Source organism: Squalius cephalus (assembly GCF_949319135.1).
Source record: "Squalius cephalus genome assembly, chromosome: 11".
Taxonomy (NCBI): Eukaryota; Metazoa; Chordata; class Actinopteri; order Cypriniformes; family Leuciscidae; genus Squalius; species Squalius cephalus.
The window spans coordinates 23210021-23232350 of record NC_137132.1 but is presented as its reverse complement, the minus strand read 5'-3'; the positions used below and the strand labels follow the sequence as shown (position 1 = coordinate 23232350).

Here is a 22330-nt window from a genome sequence, read left to right as displayed (position 1 = left end):
CATATGCAACTCTATATGTATTTAACAAAATAAATACTGTTTCAATATTTGTTTGTAATGCATTGCAACAATGATATGGCCCAAAACCATTATTAAAAAAGCTCGATCAGACAACAAAGATGCTCTTTTGAGTTTGGTGGAATGCTTTCTGGCATTCTGTTGGCGACAGTCTTTTGTCTTCTTTCTTTATTGTTTGATCCCACTGCAGTAGCTACAGCCCACAAGGGCCTTCCCATAATGCTTTGGGTCACATTTCTGATGTATGTTACAATCGGTGGGCAGCAAACACTCAGCTGACACTAGATAACGTGTTGAAATGTGCCATATTTTCCCCAGTGAATCTCTTTTAATGTTCGCTTCTTTTGATGTTACATTCTCTTTCGGTTTCCCCCAGTTTGTCCCATTTTCCCAGCAACAGGAAGGTTCCAAAAGGGAGCGATGCCACTGAAGATCCATTTTTGGGTTCCCCAAAGAACAGTTCTTAAAAGAAACATTTCTTAGAGTGAAGAACATTTAAAAAAATCTGAATATAAAGAAACTTTTTGTGTAATGGAAAGGTTCCATGAATGTTGAAGGTTCTACTTGAATCTGTAGATTCTAAGAAAGAACCTTTTAAGAGGGAAGAGGGCGACTGTTTCACCCTGGAAGATTTTGCCAACATCAAAGTCGCCCCCCAAGCTATAAAACTCAAAGGTAAGGGATGTGAGACATCCTGCAGTCTTTACTACATGAGCTAGATTGTAGGTTTGGGAGACCGATCAGTGGGGGTTGATTACGTCATAAGACGGCAAGAAAAGAAAGTCCCGCATTGCCAATGTCCTGCCACTTAGAGGGCGACCGAAAGGGCAGTGCCAAGAGAAGGAGTGAGTTGTGATGGTTTAAGTGGAAGAGAGAAGAGGAATGGAGGGGGTAGATATACTGGAAGGGGGCTTGGACTTGAGGACCAATGAGAGTAAATCAAAGACAGAGGGAGTGAAAAATAAAGGGGAGGGAAATAGGAAGTGAGAGAGAGAGAGAGAGAGAGAAACACAAAAGCTGAGAAGAGAGAAGCAGAAGAGGAGAGAGTTAAGAGCGCACAGAAAAGATGTTTTGGGAAGAAGCAATTCTGGTTTAAACTTTACAGGACTGTTCTTTTTAACAGGATGAAAGTCTCTCGTAAGTACATGTACAACTTTATAAAATTTCATTGATCTGTTCTTCCACTGCGTTTAATTTATTTATGGCTTATTTCAAATTTTTGTAAGTTGCATGGCATTTGAATAACTCCCAGAATCCACACATCTGTGAAGCTAAACATTGTGACAGATGTCTAGATGACATTTTTTCAAGAAAATACAATTTCAGTCTTTCTACTTAAAAAGTTCATTTTTAATTTTGTTACTTGCCATTTCTTTGTAATTATTTGTGGAATTTACTTGTAATTCCCAAGTGAAAAGGGTTTAGAACAAAAATCCTACACCAAATTCTTAAGTGTATTCAATTCCTAACGGGATTTGTGACAGCTTGCCAAAGTGCCAGCGTGTGCCATGGCTGACCTTGAGTGAACACCGTATCCCGCCTTCTTTTACATAAGGTTATTCAACGAGGAAAGAAAGGTGTCTGTGTTTCGCACATATTAAACGGCACTCTTTTAGCATTGTGTCGGTGGCGTGCTGTGTTACGAAGTTATTGTTGTGGCAGTCATTGTACTCTGCACGCAGTTTGGTCGCATTTAAAAGCGAGAGTTTCCCCCGCTGGTGGCGTGCCAGTAGCTGAGCTCTTTATCCTTCCGATTCTTTGAGAAAAGACAATGACGGAAAAGAAATCGTAGCTTTCTGGATAGTGTTACGGAATACTGTGCGACGTGGAATTCCCAGCTTAGGTTTCGGGCTGTTACCGCATTGGCTGCAGCTGTGGGACGTTGATAAGGATGCCGCTACACTTTCAGTGTTACCGTACAGTGCAGGAGGTGCTATGTATCACCCACAGCACTCCTGGGAATTGATGCTTAGTCACAAAGGAGGTTTCCTCACCTTCTGTTGAACCAATTGAATGGCGCTCAGTTTTCAGTTACAGGCATGTTGATGTTTTATATAACAGTGATATTTGCTTTTAAATAGATACAAATTTTTCTATTAGAGAGGATTATTTTGTGTTCCATACACTATTGTGAACAAACTTTGTTTAATCTTTAAAGGGAATTTGTTCATTAAATGTTACATACTTTTTTTTTGTTACTGTTTTTCGGGAACACATAATCACTATTAACTCCTAATAAACTCCTAATTACTGCTTCTTAATAGTTAGTAAAGTAGTTGTTATGTTTAGGTATTGGGTAGGATTAAGGGATGTAGAATATGGTCATGCAGAATAAGGCATTAATATGTGCTTTATAAGTACTAATAAACAGCCAATATCCTAGTAATATGCATTCTAATAAGCACCTAGTTAGTAGTGAAAATTGAACCCTAAAATAAAGTGTTACCTGTTTTTCTATACTCCAGTGTTTTACACAAGAAATGTCATTTAAATTCACTTGGGATATCCAGAGCAGTTTTGGTTGTTTTGATTATAATAGATGTTAAATAGCAAATGAATGGCGGAGTTTGAGTTCTGTTCTTAATTTTTTTTGTAATGTACTTCATGTTAGAAGTTTCTCTCTATTTGTTTTTAATCATTTTAATGCATATATGCAAAATTAGGATCTATTTCAAATAAATGCTTTCTATTTGTCAAAGAATCAAAGAAAAGCAACACATTGGTTATAATAAGAAATGTTTTTGAGCAGCTTATCAGCATATTAGAATGATTTCTGAAGGATCATGTGACTGAAGACTGGAGATATAATGCTGAAAATTCATCTTTACCATCACAGGAATAAATACATTTTTACAAAAACAGTTATTTTAAATTGTAGTAATATTTCAAAAATATTTAAATATTTTATATATATTAAATATCGGCCTCATTGGTCAACCTTGTCTAAGTATTTGTATCAACGATTAAGTCAACCCCTAAACTGTTTTGTGACATATTTAGGGAGGACTTTGTGAAAATATATGTATACAATCAAATGTTTGTAATTTCATGTCATATCGTGGGCTTTTGAACCTCAAGGACATTTTATCTGCTAATATTTGCCAGTAGCTTTGCTTGTTACATGCATTAGTTTACTTCAGTCATATAAATCCCTCAGAGGTTACTGCTATAGTTGTGCTGAGTAGCTATAGGCTCTGAGTTTCGTGACATGCTTATAAAGAAAAATCTTACATCAGTTGACGTGTGCAGCATTTAGTCTTTCCCACATGAGCTGCTGAAGTGAACAAACCGTATTGTTCGGTAAATGAGGTGACACAAAAGAAATGTAATCTTAGTGGGGTGGAGGCAGCGCAGGAATTCTCACCATGGTTATACATGTTACTGTCAATATGATGAATGGAAACCCAGGCGATTGCCTCTCTGACGCAACTCGGAAGGCGGGCATATGGGCTGCACCCACCCACAGGAGACCCTTTGGGGCGTGATTTTGATTGTCAAGTGGTTTGGCATGAGATTCAGGCATTTTTTTTATTATTGAGCTGTTGAGAGTTGTATAAGTTGAAGGTCACCTTATAGAGTCACTCCTGTACTGCTGAATCAGGTGAGAATGGCTGTTAAAGAGACTTTGTTTAAGATTCAAGAATCAGTAGAAAAGTTTCTGTTAGATCCTAAGGTTTTAAGATACATTGGATGATATACAGTTTTATTGATTGACAAATGAACTAAACAGGATCTACCTACTTCATATATTGTCAATGGGTGTTTGTTTGTGCATGTATAGTCTGCATTTGTTTAAACTTGCCGGTCTGTGTCTTGGTTCCTCCCATGGTTTCTTCCTCATCTTATCTAAACATCTTAAGGAATTTTTGGCTTGATCCCTGTGGATTGTAAGGCAGTGTTTTGTATTGTGAAAAGCGCTAAACAAATACATTGTAATTGAACCGAATGTGACTTTCAGTCATTTTTATATGGTATTAAAGTATATAGCAGATGTTTATAATTATGATTTGTTGACAGTGAACTTGAGTAACTTGATAGCTGGTTGAAAAGCGATGAAATCTTAAACAAAAGAACCCATGTGCTTATGTTCTTATATTGTTTTGTAAATATCGGATTTAGCTGTTTCAAGCCCAAACACTGAATCACATTTCTCTTTCTAGCTGTCAGTATTAAATTGTGTGTATTTTACGCATATTTTGTGAGATCAGCTTATGAACAGCTTATGTCACTGACTGTTGTCATCTTTGTCTCAGATATTTCTCCTTCTACAAAAAATAAAAACAGCACACATGAGACAATTATTGACACATGCAGTAAAAGTAAACATACGTAAAACTAACGTGGATGGTATAGATCATATAATGTGGCATTGAAAGATTTTGATGAGATAAGTTGGAGTTGATATTGAAATTTCTTTATTGCAGACTTTGCTATATTGGCTGATCTGAGCATGTGAGTTTATTGAGGTGTTTTTTCTCAAGATAAAATAATCTCCATTTACTCTTTATTTATCTCATAGCTGCTATTTATTTGTGATTTTCCTTCCCGTTTTTATTTTTTAACACTCTTAAGGGTCTTTGACCTTTTTGGTCAACCCTAAAAAAAATTTTTTTGTTCAGTGGACCGACAAATCAATATATTTATGAATGTTCCATGCCTTCTGGAAGATAATATTAATCACACAGTTTCCTAGCGTTATTCCAAAGCTGACCACTAAAAGCTTCTTTTTTTTTTTTTCTTTTTTTTTTTGAGGAAAAATCAAAAACAGGCTTCAGACATTCTACTATATTATGTTAACCCTCCAGAAGCTTTGCGTCAAGTGACGTCTATTGGGACGTGTCACGTAAACGTCTTTGGTTATATGAACAGGATCATGATGCCAATATGTAACTGATATTCTTAATCCTGAAGATCTTGAGCTATCCTCGTTTTATAATGTAGGATTACGAGCAAACTTTACAGGCTCGCAGGGCTGTGTGATTATCCTGTAACCTGGCTGGTTCTTGACCTACAAGAATAACCTTGTTCATGCAGTGGAAGGAAGAGAAACATAATTAAATCACACAGAACTGTTTATGTTATGCAATAGCTCCTCACTCTTTCTCTTTCTCTCGCTCCCTCTCTCTTTTCCTGTCCAAGAGCACACAAGCTCTTCTAAAAATAGTTTTGATGATAACTGTCTATGAAACAATATGCTAGTGGTCCTCCTAGTCTCCTTACACTGTACCCTTACTAGGATGCAACAAGTTTCCACTGACAAACACACTGCCAGTAAATTTACCTGAACATCTGTCTGTCTGCCTGCCTGTCTGTCTGTGTGTGTATTTACATGTATATATATATTTTATATAGATATACACTCACCTAAAGGATTATTAGGAACACCATACTAATACTGTGTTTGACCCCCTTTCGCCTTCAGAACTGCCTTAATTCTACGTGGCATTGATTCAACAAGGTGCTGAAAGCATTCTTTAGAAATGTTGGCCCATATTGATAGGATAGCATCTTGCAGTTGATGGAGATTTGTGGGATGCACATCCAGGGCACGAAGCTCCCGTTCCACCACATCCCAAAGATGCTCTATTGGGTTGAGATCTGGTGACTGTGGGGGCCATTTTAGTACAGTGAACTCATTGTCATGTTCAAGAAACCAATTTGAAATGATTCGAGCTTTGTGACATGGTGCATTATCCTGCTGGAAGTAGCCATCAGAGGATGGGTACATGGTGGTCATAAAGGGATGGACATGGTCAGAAACAATGCTCAGGTAGGCCGTGGCATTTAAACGATGCCCAGTTGGCACTAAGTGGCCTAAAGTGTGCCAAGAAAACATCCCCCACACCATTACATCACCACCACCAGCCTGCACAGTGGTAACAAGGCATGATGGATCCATGTTCTCATTCTGTTTACGCCAAATTCTGACTCTACCATCTGAATGTCTCAACAGAAATCGAGACTCATCAGACCAGGCAACATTTTTCCAGTCTTCAACTGTCCAATTTTGGTGAGCTTGTGCAAATTGTAGCCTCTTTTTCCTATTTGTAGTGGAGATGAGTGGTACCCGGTGGGGTCTTCTGCTGTTGTAGCCCATCCGCCTCAAGGTTGTGCATGTTGTGGCTTCACAAATGCTTTGCTGCATACCTCGGTTGTAACGAGTGGTTATTTCAGTCAAAGTTGCTCTTCTATCAGCTTGAATCAGTCGGCCCATTCTCCTCTGACCTCTAGCATCAACAAGGCATTTTCGCCCACAGGACTGCCGCATACTGGATGTTTTTCCCTTTTCACACCATTCTTTGTAAACCCTAGAAATGGTTGTGCGTGAAAACCCCAGTAACTGAGCAGATTGTGAAATACTCAGACCGGCCCGTCTTTCCCATTCTGACATTCAGTTATGGAGTTCAGGAGATTGTCTTGACCAGGACCACACCCCTAAATGCATTGAAGCAACTGCCATGTGATTGGTTGATTAGATAATAGCATTAATGAGAAATTGAACAGGTGTTCCTAATAATCCTTTAGGTGAGTGTATGTGTGTGTGTGTGCACACATGTTTATACTATATTAATAAAGAAAAATACTGATGAACTTTTTTGACAGTACACTTTACGTGAAACTGCTGCATAGCGCAATGCAATCACCAATCAGCACGTATGTTTAACAGTTATGTGGAGATGGAATTTGGACCAATGAGATTTCACGGTGGGCGGAGCTATTCAGCCAACTTGTTGCAGTCACAGTGTTATAATATAATAAATATAATGAGTGAAAGTTTTGCCACTCAGTATAGTTCATTAATTGTAAATCAACCGGAAGTTTATCTTCCCTATATTGAGAGTATCTTAAATGCTAAAATGCACAGGATTGTATACAAAATATATCCATGTGAATATGCTGTACTTTGGCTTTGTTTTAGAGAGACATGAAAGATGCCTGACTTTGTTATTATGTGGTCATTATGATCTCAAAGTTTGAAGCAACCCATGAAACTGGGCCCTCTAATCTTTTTTCTTCTTTGTCTTTATATATCGAAGATAGAGATGCTTTATGAGTCTGACATGTACAAATATTTTGTGTTGCAGAAATCGAGGCAAAAGAAGCTTGTGACTGGCTACGGGCGGCAGGATTCCCCCAGTACGCCCAGCTCTTTGAAGGTAACACTTCACCACACGAGAAACTTTTATAAAACCTCACAAATGTTATCACACCCAACTGTAAATCTGTAGTTAAAACAATCGTATGACATCAGCAAGCATCATTTAGCACAAACACAAGTTTTTAATGTGGAGTTTAGTTTCCGATGTAGTTGCGACAGGCTCGTGTTAATGGCTACCAGACCTGAGGATGTTAAGCTGGTTTTAGCTCATTCATTTCCCCTGTGGTGGGATGTTTATCTTTTTCATATCACCTCAAATGTGTCTCTTTTAACTCCTACATCTGAAATGTTCATCTGAAATGCTGAGAGGTACAGGTCATTGGTCAAACTGGTTCCAGTTAAGAGGTACCACTTGAACATACTAGAGTATGACATCTTCAAAGGGAAACAGAGGTCATGGGAATAACCTTGCCACAAAAACACTGCCTTTTTCACTCGCCCTTGGCGAACGCTTTTGATGTTGGAGTGTTAGTCTTTGGATGCAATTGTGTGAACACTCTCTATTTTTCTTTTCTTTTTATATTTCTTCAGCACCCAAGGTGTTATTTTTGTATAATGGATATTTACTAGAATCCATTTGAAGTTTTAGTGCATTTACACATCTTGACATTTCATATAAAATAGATATGAAATTATAGATTATTATTTAAACCTGGAAATAAGACGTTGGCTCACAGTTTTTGTAGCAAGATAAACAATAATTAAAGTGCCCCTATTAAGCTATTTTAAAGGTTCTTATTCTTTTTGGAGGTGTCCTACAATAGATTTACATCCATCCAAGGTCAACAACACTTTAATTTTCTCATAATATACATTGCACATCACCTCATTCTTCAAAGAGTCTGAAAACAGTTAACCCCTCCTTTCCGATAGCCTATTCTGCTCTGATTGGTCAGACGGCCCAGTCTGTTGTGATTGGTCTACCGCTTACAGTGCGTGTTGGAAACAAAATGCCTATTAACGTATCTGAATTTCAGTTCTGTTGTTGCATTATTACATAGGTATGTAACATGAAGTGAGACTGGATGACCTTTTACATTCACAAACAGTTATTTTACACACTGCATGAAAGGTAATAACCGAAAAAGCATTTGTTTTTGAAATCCACATTTTTTAATTGAATTAATTTGCAACTTATTATGTAAGAAAAATTGTGTCCTATTATGCAATCCATTTTTTGTTAATTTTTTATATTAATATTACTACATTGTTATCTCAATGGCAGACACAGAATCAAAGTGCATAATATAATTTTCCCATAACGCATCTCTTTAAAAAGTGTCGTTTTGGAATTTCCAGCATTTCAATGCCAGAACCCAGTGACTCTCCCTGAATCTGTATTTTTACTTATGTCATTCTGCAAAGACAAAAAAATATAATGAAACATTTAATTGTACCAGAGGAATGTTAGCTTCAGCAGGGTCTGGATCCAGTCACCCTGTTACATAAGTTGGACACCATACTCAATAGAAGACGTAATGGCTTCTCAAAGCCAAGCTCAGTTTTTGGGGGGCAAACCCTGTCTCAGTTTATTAGCATCTGGAAGTCTAAAACAAGTTAGCTACTCTCTTTGCCTTGGCTATCGCTCTGGAAAGAATGTGTTGTCAGGTTTTTTTTTTTTTTAAGAGTGTGGGCGCTTGAATTCCTCTGTGTTCACTGTGAACATGCAAGATTGGCCTGTTAACGAAACAGAGGGAAATCATTACATCCCTAAAAGGCATTTGACTATAATGAGTTTGATTGTTGAAGTGGGATATGCCTGTGTTTCTTTACAGATTCTCAGTTTCCAATTGACATCTCTCCTGTGAAGAAAGACCATGACTTCTTGGAAAAAGACCTTGTGGAACCTCTATGCCGGTAAGGACTGTGTACTTCCTAAACCAAAAAAGTCCATAGTCCATAAACCACTGAACCTTATGAACACCGCAATTTCAGTCATTTAGAACATTCTGTGTTTTCTGTATTTCTTGGGAAACACAATGAGTGTGATTTACAAACTTTATTGAGCCAGTTGTTGCTTTAATTATGACATTATGTACTTGTGCATTTCAGTAGTTGACATGAGAGAATCTACACTGGACTTGAGCTTGCTTAATTGACGCAATACACAATGACAGTAATAAAACAAGAAGACAAATTTGACTCTTAGGTCCTTGTCATTACTGATGACTAAAGGAAATGTTATGGTGATAAACTAATCGTCAATAACAGGATTTCATTTAGATCTAATATTTTGTAGTGGTTGAGGGTTGTAACCCTTCACAGACATTGCAATGGCAAATCAATGGCTTAGTCTTAGTCATCAGTAGTGACAACAGGACCTTCTTTTTTATTGCTGTCATTGTGTGTTTTAAAAGTCTGGTGTAGTTTTTTTTCATGTCAATCTTCTTGTAATGCAGAAGTAAATAATGACATGATGAAAGCAACTACTGACTCAATAAAGTTGGTAAAGTACAGCATGTTCTCAATGAGTTAGCTTTTCCTCTTGTTTAGACACTGAATTTGAGGTCCCAAATTAAGATGAAAAGAGCCTTCCAGTAACTTTGGTTGCCTTGGAGACTACCCTGGTAGGAGAGCATTGGGGGCAAAGGGGGGCGTACTCAAGCTGGTCTACTGTGACTCTAAACAACCCTTAAGCAACTCATCGAAATTCCAAACCTGTTTACTGTTGTATGGGAAACAATGTCCGACATTCCCACCTCTCCCCCTGACTTCTCACTTTTCTACAGCGCCCGGAGGGGAACAACCCGGTAAACAATTCTAGCACGACATGCCCAGTAAGAGCGCTGAGGAGGAGTTTGTTAGTTGTGGATGTTTGCAAGCACCAGTGAAAACACCTTTAACCTTTCTGACACTTTGCTCTCTACAATTTGCAGATGAAGACTGCTTGATTTGTGGACTAATAACTTAGCTTGTTTAATAAATAATTATCAGGAAGTCATCAAAGTAGCCCTATTAACTCTTCATATTTTTCGCCAAATGTATGGATGTCGTGATACCAATAATTCAATGGTCAATACCAATACCAGTGAAATTCTTAATACAAATTTTGATACCACAATAAAAAACAATGTTAATATTATTTTAAATATTAATACATTAAATGAAAACCAAAGTAACATTTATGGTGATGCCTTGTCTTATTGGGACCAGTGTCTTATTTTCTTGAGTGAATTGTTTAATCTTTGCTCTCCATTGACTATGGCCAATGTCTTTCAGTTTGTTTTATTATGCAATTCATGTTTTATATCTGAAGTCTTTTTGCTTTCATGGCACTCACACAGACCACTGAACAATATAAAGAGTCATAAAATGTCATGATTATTACATCACAAACACCGGCTTGGTTTCCATGCATGCTTCAAGATGTTGTCGTCTTTTCCACATTATTATTTTCTTTCCCTTTACAGCATTAACAGCTTCTAATAAATCTTCCCTGCACACTTTCAGATCCATGAGGAGACTTCTTCATTTCTTTTACGTTTTATTGGAAATATTGATACGTTGCGGTGTTGCTTCAAGACCTTTATTGTGAAAGGTTGTAATTTAAATGCTCTGCTATTCAAAAAGACTCAAGTTCAAAGAGAAGCTTGAGCCCACAACTTTGTCAAAAGCTCAGAAAGCTGCTTTACTTTCATCCCAAAGGAGTTTTTCATATTTGATGGACCACGCAAATGACTAAAAAAAGAAAGACCTATTTTCAAGAGATTTTGGGAATGGCATCAAAGAAAAGCAAGCTCTTATGGTTTTTGTTCGGTGTTTTGAATTTGAGGGTAAAAACAGGCCTCTCAGACCTGGAAGAGTGACTATGTGGCAGCTGGAATCAACACCACATTAGTTGCTCTTGAGGACCATTGAAAACCATGACAACTGCAGCTCGCAAGCTTTCGCCAATTAAAAGCAAGTGTACATGAGAGAGAGTAGGACATTGGCCAATTATTGTGCCTAATTAGGTTTGCTGCTCACCAGAGCTGAGTGTTGGATAGCAAGGACATAGATCTTATAGCTTGATTACATTAGAAACAGCCACAGAAGGCTGTTCTGATATTGTGTCCACATCACTGCTGTATACGCAATGCAAAATAAAGCCAGTTGGTAGGAAAGGCTTTTTGAATTTCTAACCATTTTTTTTTCTATTTAGGCGACTGAATACGCTGAACAAGTGTGCCTCTATGAAACTTGATGTAAACCTTCCCAAGAAAAAAGTAAGTGTTGCATAATTTCTATTTAACACTAGCTGTGTATGTGCATTGTTCTAGCGAATTCATGTTATGGTGGTTTTGCTGCAAGAATAAGAGGGTTATCATGCCTGTAAAAATCTATATAATGACTAGCACAAAACGCCTCGTGTTTTAACTCTAAAACACAACTACAACCCTTTTTTATCACAATAAGATTGATATATGAGGAAGCCACTAGCATAGTCTTGAGTGAATTGATATTTCTGCTTTCTTTCCTAAAGTATAGTAACACTTATTGTACCACCTAAATTTATTGAATAGAAACTGATACTTTGTGTTATATCACACTGGTTATATAATCATTTAACAGAGGAAGGAATGTGCCCTTTGAGAACATGAAAAAGCCATTTGAGTGAATCTAAACTGTTACCTCTGGGGGTTCTGGATTGTGGAGAAGGAAAAAGGAAAAAAAAAGAGAGAGTGAAAGAAACAGTTTTCTTGAAGGATTGGGATGGTATTCAAGTGTTGAATTGCTAACCTAGTAAAGGAAAAGGTATGGCAATAAAAAGAAAGACATATTTATTCATTCCCTTGTTGATTTGCAGAGCGAAGACTCAGATGAAGATGACCTCTTTGCCATCAGTGACAAATGGACCTTTGAATGGAGCAGTCGCCGCTGGTCCAGGCTCCAAGACATTGATTGTCTGCTGAGGGGTGTGGAAAACAAGAATTCTGGGGAGAACTCTGCTCTGAGACCAACAACCAGCAGCGAGAGTGTTCTAACAGATTTGAGCGAGCCAGAGGTCTCCTCGCTCCACAGCGAGAGCAGCGGTGGAAGTGGTGTTATTCCTGCGCACAGCGCGGAAGACTCGGACAGCTCACACCGCACCTGCTCAGACTCTGCGGCCATGCCTGACCACACATCACTAGGTGTGGCCCATCTCTCGAGCTACGTTTCGCTGCCTGTAAAGCATGCCAAGCGAGGACGGACACGAGCTAAGGAGTTCTTACGCCGCATGGAGGCTTTGCAGTTGCGGGGAGCAATGGGTGGAGGAGGGAACAGGAGTCTTGTTATAAGTGCCCCGGTTCTCCAACAAGAACCCCAGGCTGTGAAAACTCTCCGTTGTGTGGAGATTATCAATTGTGACGTGCATCTATTGGAGCAACCTTCCGGCATGGGGTTGCCATCCCAGTCCAGCAGCGAAGGGAGCAGCAGTCAGTCCAGCGGGAGTGCCGTCAGTACGCCAAACCTGAAGGAACGCAATGTCCACCGGGCCAATCACAAGCGTAGCGGGATGTACCTGGAGGACTTGGATGTGTTTTCCAGTCTCATCCAGGGTAAGCGCGTGGCCGAGCAGAACCGCCGCAATGAGTTCCGCTCCTACGAGGACCTGGTGGTGCATATTCCTAAAGATCACAAACCTGGAACCTTTCCCAAAGCTCTGTCCATTGAGAGTCTTTCACCCTCAACGGCAACCTCCATCAACTGGCACTCGGATGTCAAACGTCCACCCAGCATCAAAGAACCTCGGCCCATCACGCAGTGCTGCACACGAGGCAGTCGGATCAGCATTTATGACAATGTACCTGGCTCACACCTGTATGCCAGCACCGGCGACCTCATAGACTTGGAAAAGGAAGACCTTTTCCCACATTTGGACGATATTCTGCAACATGTTAATGGGCTGCAACAGATCGTGGACCACTGGTCCAAGAATGTACTGCCCAATAGTGAAAATGCAGGGAAGGAGCGAGTTGATCGTAATGGAGAGAGACAAAGGGACCTGAAGTCATCCAGCCAGATCACATTGGACTTTGAGGGACAATCAGTTCTGGAGGGTCAGGCTACCCTCAGTGATGTAGACAGGGATGGGGTGTCACTTAATGAAACAGAATCCACAGGAATGAGGGAAAGGAGAGACTCTGGTGTCGGGGCTTCGCTTACCAGACCAAAACGGTAAGATTCAGAGCTAACAATGCTATAATATACAGTAGCCTATGTGTTGCATTCAGAACTGTAGAAGTTAATTGGAAATCATTTGTCTGGTCTGTAAATTAGTATGTATGCATGTGTATGTAAAACAAAACCTTTATGTAGTAGTTTTTTGAGATGCACCGATCGACCGATTGAATCAGCTGATTTTCCACATGCTCAGCCTGGACCGGTGACCAGCCATTCAGTCTCAGGTCTTTCCAATTTCTAGCCGGTCCGTTTTTGTGCCAGCGGCACAATTATTCTCTCCGACGGCGAAGTAACATACACCCGCTTCCTCTGACTCTCGGTGTGTGTCCACTGGCGTGGATCGAGTGGAGCAGAGAGAGTGTTTTCAGTTCATTTCAATGGATGTTGAGCTTCAAGCGTGTGGACCACTGACCGTCTTGGCGAGCATTCAGTTAAACAGAGTCAGTTTTAGGACATAAACAGTTGAGAGAAAACAAATGTTTTGTAACAGTTAATTAGATCTGTGCATAAGCTCTTAAAGTGACAGCAGCCTAATATTCCTGCTGCTGTCTGTGCTTTAATGTTAATCAATCAACAGACTCACTGCAAAATATCATTCACTGCTCTCAACTGAGTAACTTTAACAAGGATTAAACTGTATTTAATTTATACAATGAAGACTACCTAGTGTTATTTTACATTTGTTTACTTTCATTTCTGTAGTATTTCTTGAATACTAACCGACTGTTACAGTAAACCCACCTGAAAAACTTAAAGATGTGTTTATTTCATATCTGTCTTTATTCTGTTGCATTAATTTATGCAGTTTGCAATTTGTTTATTTGTTCTTATTTTATTACTGACTTTTTACCTGTGTTTTTTTATGAAAATAAAATATTGCATTGAAGAAAAGCCGATTTTTGTTTGTATAGGCTGTCAATTATAGTTTTTAGAAAGAAAATCGGAATCGGCAAAAATTGGTATCCACAGATTGGAAATCGGAATTGGCCAAGAAAATTGCAATCGGTGCATCTCTTGTAGTTTTAGAATTGTCCAAATGCTGGTTTGGGTCGTTGTACTCAAAGTCAGCCATTCATTCACCCTCAGGTTTGAATCCCTAACATGGTTCCCTGCTCTTTGTTTAGCTTGCGATGGCCGAGCTTCCAGATTTCCAACCGCCTCAGCCATTCGGTCGCCTCTCTCCAGATCTCCAGCCAATCTGCGTCCCAGCTTAGTCTGCTACAGAAATTTTCCTTGCTCCGTCTCACTGCCATTATGGAGAAGTACTCCATGTCCAACAAACATGGCTGGACCTGGTAAGAATCTGTTAGAAAAATAATCAGATCCTATGGGATTTATGTTACAGTTTTACTGTAGTTTAAAGCTTCAGTCTCTAAGTGGTTGTGTTATGATTAGCTCAAGAGGGAGTACCAGTAAATCCTAACCCATGCACCCTCTACTGGTCACTATTGTTACAGCAGCCTACTGTTGATAAAACTGTGATAACTCCACAAAGCTTTATTGTTTAACTTGTTTCATTTACCTGTATTGATGACTTTACTACTCTTAAAACATAAAATATAAAAAATGCCACTGTGAAATAGGTAATATGGTATAAAAACCTCTCAATTATTCTTTGTCTCACAGGTCTGTGCCAAAGTTCATGAAGAGGATGAAGGTTCCAGACTATAAGGATAAGAATGTGTTTGGGGTTCCACTTATTGTGCATGTTCAACGCTTTGGCCAGCCTTTGCCTCTTGGTGTGCAGCAGGCTTTGCGCTACCTCAGGAGCCAGTGCCTTGATCAGGTCAGTCAGGCTCATCAGATCAACAATATAACTTTATCAAAATCTAATGGCAATCTGGAAAACAGTAATTAAATGTTATTATTCTTCTAAATGCAAATATACATTATACTGTATGTGCACATTCAATTTCCACTTTCTTGTAACTTAATTTCTTTACATTTAAAATGTTCTGTTTCCTAGGTGGGTCTTTTTCGGAAGTCTGGAGTGAAGTCTCGTATCCAAGCTCTCAGACAGATGAATGAGAGTTCTCCAGATGATGTCAACTATGAAGACCAGTCTGCGTATGATGTGGCCGACATGGTCAAACAGTTCTTCAGGGATCTGCCTGAGCCACTTCTGACCAGTAAATTGGGTGAAACCTTCCTCCACATTTACCAATGTAAGAAACACTCCCTCCCCAAACTCTAACCTAACTCTTCTCCTACATCCATCTCATGCATTCAGGAAAAGAAATACATACTTCCTTTACTCATCTGATCCTCGTTTCCTCTTTAGATGTGCCCAAAGAGCAGCGCTTACAGGCCGTGCAGGCGGCCATCATGCTGATGTCAGATGAAAACAGGGAAGTATTGCAAACACTGCTCTGCTTCCTGAGCGATGTCACTTCCGTGCAGGAGAATCAAATGACACCCATGAACATCGCAGTGTGTTTGGCACCTTCGCTTTTTCATCTCAACATCCTGAAGAAGGACAATCTTGCACCAAGGTAGCAATTATAGAGAAACTAATTTGCCATTATTTCAACTATACATTATACTTCAACACTACATTCACACACTATTATATTAGCTATTTTATATACCATTTTATCTACTATTATATATACCATTAAGTTCATCCATCCATCCATAAAGCAACACTAAATTAAGATGCATTTTCCCAATAATTAATACTGAGTTTATGTATGACTTTACATTTTTGATCATATTGCTATTTGAATTATTATTATTTTACATTGTATTATTTAAAAAAAAAATTTTTTATTCAACTTTTTGTAAAAATAAATAAATATTTAAAAACATTTGATAAAAGTTTCTTACCTAAAGCATTTTCTGATCTGTCAACAGAGCTATGCAGATGCAGAAAAAGTATGCTACAGGGAGGCCAGACCAAAAGGACCTGAATGAAAACCTGGCTGCCACTCAGGGCCTGGCACACATGATCACAGAGTGCAACCGCTTGTTTGAGGTGAGACACATACACACACTAAATTTGTTTTTATTGGCCTTTTCAATTATCCCTACTGTTGAGTACAAATTGTTTTATTTTCCCTCAGATTCCACATGAAATGGTGACACAATCGAGGAACTCTTACGTGGAGGCGGAGCTTCAGGCTCCCACGATTGAGGAGCTCTGCAAACGGCAACATCAAGAAGAAGAGGGGGAAGATGAAGGCTCCTGGCCTGCTTTCATGGAGGCCAGACTGCAGGGTCTCCTCAAAGAATCACGGGAAAAGGCCAAAGGTTGGGTGTCCTGCCAGAGCACCGGCAACACCGAGCTGTCCTATAAGAAGGTATAAATAGAGAATTTTTACTGTTTTTGCTGTATATATAGCCGTCCCTCAGCTCTGTCCCGTGACAGCTTCACAGCATCCCTCCACCTCCTCATCGCCTCACTCTTGGCTGGTTCCCATCCCAGTCAAAGAGGGGGAGTACTCTGGGTTCGGGCCAAATTCCGAGCTCGGAGCCCTCCTCCACATAAGCATACTTTACTATATCTGATTTCATGTCCATGTGAACTCGTGAATTACTACTAAGTAAAGTGCTTTCGTTTGACTCCAGGTGGGTGATGGGAACCCTTTGCGACGCTGGCGGGTTTCGGTGGAGGTGGAGGCTCCTCCGTCTGTAGTTCTGAACCGCGTTCTTCGGGAACGCCACCTGTGGGACGTGGATCTGATGAACTGGAAAGTGTGTGAGGTCCTGGACAGGCAGACGGAAGTGTTCCAGTATGTCCTCAACTGTATGCCCCCACATCCCAGCAGAGACTTCGTAGTGCTCAGGTGGGTTCCAGAACTGAGAATGTCATAAATTAGTCAAATACTCAAGTCATGGAGGAGTGTTGCTCACATTGTCTCGACCAAACCCCTCACAGGTGCCTAGTAGAGTTAAGGTCGGTTGAATTACTTGTCCACCATGAGAGAATGTATAGAGTGATTATTGTCATGATGAAAAAGTGTCACTCTACTCCTCCCCCTTGCAATGAAATACATTTCGGTTGTTGTTAGATCCAAAATGACTGACTTGGTCTCATGAGATCAGAGTATGGATTCCCATTAGTCTATATTTTGTTAATATGGGCCTTAGAAAAGTCTAAATGAGTTTCTTGTGCTTTGGCTACAGTTGGTAGCTCCTGTGTGGACAACAACAATGCATTTCACTTCTGCACTTGCGTTTTACTGTGTGAGCTGAAACACTCTTTTCACAGCTTTCACTAGCTCTGAGACACTTGGCATTTCTCCTATTCTTTTCTTAGAAAAAAATCACTCATCGCAAAATGAAAGCTTAAAATGAAGGCCTGATTGTTTCAAGTCCATTCTTTTTGAGTCTCTGTGTTACGTTTGCTTTTTTTTCCACACTTATAATGATGCTTTGGGAATCCGCTTGTACCATTGTCCTCTTTTATGCAAATAAATAAGTCGTCTGACGATTCTCTCCTAAGTGGTTCCATTGTTGGCAGCATTAAGTCTGAGAATGATTCAATGGGCTATATAACACTTTTATTTGTTAAGAAATTACTCTTGTTTAAATGTTTTGGTTCAACATATATGTCTTATACATAAAGAGTAACTGCTGAATTTGTTAGCTGCTGAATACTGTACATATCTACATGTACATATGTGTGTATATATATATTTGTATATTTTATATAGATATATTAGGGCTGTCAAACGATTAATCGCGATTAATCGCATTCAAAATAAAAGTTTGTGTTTACATAATTTATGTGTGTGTACGGAGTATAATTATTTTCTATATATAAATACACACACATGCATATATATATTTAAGAAAATGTGTTATTTATATATAAAATATTTATATATAATATAAATTATATATAATATAAATATATATACACAGTATATACATGCAAATATTTCTTAAATATATACATGCATGTGTGTGTATTTATAGAAAATAATTATACACCGTACACAGACATAAATTATGTAAACACAAACTTTTATTTTGGATGCGATTAATCGCGATTAATCGTTTGACAGCCCTAATATATATATATATATATATATATATATATATATATATGTGTGTGTACACAGTAGTCAACATTTGAAGTGGATCAAAATAGTTCATCAAAGTTGTCCTAAGACAAGAACGGGTATTGTTCAAAATTCATGTATAACTTCGATGAAAGGTTTTAATCAACTTCAAATAGATTACTTTGTTTACTGCATCGATTGTATGATTGTATATAAAGTTACAATGTTTGTCTTCAGGTCATGGAGGACGGATCTGCCGCGGGGGACGTGTTCTCTGGTGTCGGTGTCTATCGAGCATGAGGACTGTCTACCTGTAGGGGGCATCAGAGCTATAGTGATGGAATCCAATTACTTACTGGAGCCTTGTGGCTCTGGCAAGTCCAGACTCACCCACATCTGCAGAGTGGACCTGAAGTGAGTATATGTAAGGAATAATTGACGACAGGCCGTTGAATTATTAGAAAAATAATGCACACCCGAGGTGGTAATGCGGTCACGACGCGAAGCGGAGTGGCCGTTCACCTCGGGTGTGCATTATTTTTCTAATAATTCAACGGCCTGAAGTCAATTATTCCGCTTATACTACAGTTACCACACCTCGAAACATTGTTCAGATTATGTATTTCAAGACGTTTGTAAAGTTTTGTCATTAAAACGCTCTTGTATGTAGGACTAATTTCTTACGCATCTAATCCAATGTCTCCGTTGCTAATTCCAAAACGTCATTTTAGAGTTAGTAACGGAGGTTTGAGCCACTGATAGCAGACTCATGCTGGGACACACGACTAGCTGACACATTCTCTGACTGTTTTCATCGACTGCAGCAGATTTTAAACACCGATTTTGAACACAGACTGAACGCGCTGAACACGCGTTTGGACATGATCAGTCATAAGTATCAAATTACATCATAACCGGCCTTAAAGTGTGTCCCCAACTTTATGCAGTTATTAATGCAGCAGTTATTAGAGAGAGATGTTGCAATAATGAGACAGAAAAGCATGTGCGTCAATATTATTATTTATTTATTTATTAATTCAATTCGTTATAATTAATTTGTTCATTCTTTTTTTATATTATTGACAGATGACAGTAGACTAGCCAAATAAATGAAACACAAAGCCATTTTAACAAGTAGGCCTATCAATAATTATTTATTTGTTATATATTATCTAAAAATCCGTGCTGCAGGACTATCCATTTATTTAGCCTATATTCAGTTTAATTTTCTATCGATTATAGATAGCCTAGGACTATATACTTTATATATTAAAATTAAACTGCATGTTTCCATTGATTGTGAAGCTAGACATTGAAAATTGCAGATCAAGCGCATGGGGCTGCATGTTTTTTCTTGTTATGAATTGTATCCTATTTTCCGTTATTACAGTTGACTACGCGAAGTGATATGGAACTGTAATGCGGTCAAGACCTGCCTGGAACTACTTTAGCTGTGCGTTTCCCTGAAAATAATGCACACCTTAGAACGTTCTTCAACCAATCAGATTCAAGCATTCAACAGCCCTGTAGTATAAATATATATAGCTGATAGAGTCACACACACACACACATGCACAAGCACACACACACACACACACACACACACACACACACACACACACAACTACAACTAGTATTGAACTCTTCGACTGTAACTGCTTTGTTCGTAGAAATGAAAGCATGTCAGTGTGGTAACTTTTTCTGCTCTGCTTTTCAGGGGGAGAACTCCGGAGTGGTATAACAAAGCATTCGGACACCTTTGCGCCGCAGAAGCCGCTCGTATTCGCAATTCCTTTCAGCCGATCCAGACAGAGGGTCCAGAAACAAAAATTTGAGCCGTGCTATCATTCTGGAACCTGAAATCTCAGTTCCGTGACTCTCAATACCCTGAGAAACGTTCTGCAGCTCTTTGCCCTTTTGCACAATGGGCAGAGTTGCCTGGTCTGGGTAATAAACCCAAACAGGAATGTCGTCAACTCACCAATGTACCTTTAGCTTGTCCATTTTTAATATTATCTTATTGTAACTATTGTTATTTGTATTATAATTAATTATTTTATTCTTTTATATGATCTTATACAATGTATAGGACACCTAAGCTCTTAAGTGCTTCTGGGAAGCATATGTTATTTAATTAAAAAAAGAAAGCTATATTTGCACATGCATGCACCGCATGTCCATGTATGTGTTTGTTTGTATTTGTGTGTATGTGTGTATCAACACACATCTTGTATAGACTATATATATATATATATTTAAATGCTCATGTAGTACGAACATTTTGCATATATGTCTTTGATATCTCCTTTTGCACAGATATCAGTGTAATTCATATGGTACAAAATGTTACTCAGTTGTTAGCTGGGTTTTTCTCTGTTTCTATTTTAATGTTTGTCCATGAATGGGTGTAATATTATGGAATTTTAATTTGCTTGTTTTAATGGATGGACAAAATGACTTGGGTTTGATTTTTTCAGACCTGCTTTTGTAGTACTGGATTACATTAATGACAAAGAGACAACGATTTTTAATTAAACTATGTAAATGAATTAATATTAATTTGTTTTACTGTCTTTTTGATGGTACTTTTCTTTCTCCTATCATCTACATGATCATTGATATAATAACAGTTTTTACACAATAACACCATAACCATAATCATAACCACTACCGTTCAAAAGTTTATGGTTATTATGATTTTTTTTGAAAGATAATGTATAGTATATATGTATGTATAGACAGTATAATTTTAGTAAATATTTATGGTAAAAAAAAAATCCTGTTTCTATTCATCAGTTCATGAAAACAATATCTGACTGTTTCGACAAAAATAGCTTTTTAACATAATAATAAAAAATGTTTCTTGAGCACAAAATCAGCAAGAATGATTTAAGAAGGATCAAGTGACACTTAAAATATAATTCCTAAAAAAGAAAACAGTTGTTTAAAATTGTTTCACAATGTTCTTTCAAAAACATAAAAAAATCGTATCAACCCCAAACTTTTTAATGATCTGGTTCCTTAATGACAATGAATTCTTCTCAAGCATTTTCTAAACACAAACCAAAATATTATTGCTTAAAGGTGAAGTACTTCTCTTATCCACTAGATGTCAGGTTTTAACTACGACAAACCTTTCCTTCATGTCAATGACTGCCAGATATTATTGGAATATATTTTATAAAACATTTATATATATATATATATATATATATAAAATGGTTCAAAGGCTGCAGAGTTACAAATATCTCAGCTTGTTTACTGTGTTTTGATATCAAACTGGTTTATCATAATTTGTTTGGAAGTTAAAATGGGAGACAACAATGATACAAACAAAAAATTCTAAATTTTTAATGCATGTTTATGCAATCATGGAGTGCATTGACTACACCAAATGAACTTTGAATAACACTTTGTTGCTGTAAATAAATTTGCATGGTTTTTAATCATGTGAGAGCATTACAGATGGATGCAGACTCACTCTCTCTCTCTCTCTCTCTCTCTCTCTCTCTCACACACACACACACTCTCTCTATCCAGACATCAAACCTCATGGTGTGGTTTCCAGCAGACAGCCAAAGAATCAATCCATCAGATGGCCTCTGTCATCTAGTGAACTGTGTGGTTTATATAGCATCAGACTGACAGAATAATATCTTCTCACCACAGTGAATCAAGACATTTTTTAAAAAAAATTTTTTTTTAGGACAGATAGATCCACATTCATTCATTAAACAAACAAACAAAAATTTGGTCATGTTTTTAGTCACAAAATACACCCGTTTATACCTCATGTTTATAATGCAGTAGCCTACACTGTCTGTACATTCAGCAGGCAGTGGATCAGGAATGATCATTCTAAAAGCTTAATAACATCATTATGTCACTGTAATGCAGTCAGACATTTTGTGTCTCCTGATCATTTACCAGCTTCATCTAAATAAAAGACTGAAACCTTGCCTCATGAGGTTGTGAATGTTATTGCTCACTGTCAAAATACTAA

General features: G+C 38.2%; 1 protein-coding gene across 4 annotated transcripts in view; it reads left to right on the top strand.

The window, feature by feature from the left end:
* The window catches only part of stard13b (StAR related lipid transfer domain containing 13b), a 44148-nt gene extending 23270 nt beyond the window's left edge, over positions 1 to 20878 (top strand). For 3 of the 4 annotated variants that reach the window (XM_079885583.1, XM_079885582.1, XM_079885585.1), the window contains exons 2-14: positions 7104 to 7175; positions 8953 to 9034; positions 11319 to 11382; positions 11964 to 13315; positions 14446 to 14616; positions 14948 to 15107; positions 15288 to 15486; positions 15603 to 15813; positions 16175 to 16295; positions 16384 to 16620; positions 16889 to 17106; positions 18565 to 18741; positions 20045 to 20878. In XM_079885583.1, coding sequence (XP_079741709.1) covers positions 7104 to 7175; positions 8953 to 9034; positions 11319 to 11382; positions 11964 to 13315; positions 14446 to 14616; positions 14948 to 15107; positions 15288 to 15486; positions 15603 to 15813; positions 16175 to 16295; positions 16384 to 16620; positions 16889 to 17106; positions 18565 to 18741; positions 20045 to 20162 — 3182 coding nt within the window. In that variant the 3' untranslated portion in view covers positions 20163 to 20878. Of the gene's footprint in view, positions 1 to 1033; positions 1156 to 7103; positions 7176 to 8952; positions 9035 to 11318; positions 11383 to 11963; positions 13316 to 14445; positions 14617 to 14947; positions 15108 to 15287; positions 15487 to 15602; positions 15814 to 16174; positions 16296 to 16383; positions 16621 to 16888; positions 17107 to 18564; positions 18742 to 20044 lie in introns of those variants that run through there. The other variant, XM_079885584.1, reaches the window with a different exon arrangement.
* Positions 20879 to 22330: the final 1452 nt, after the last annotated feature.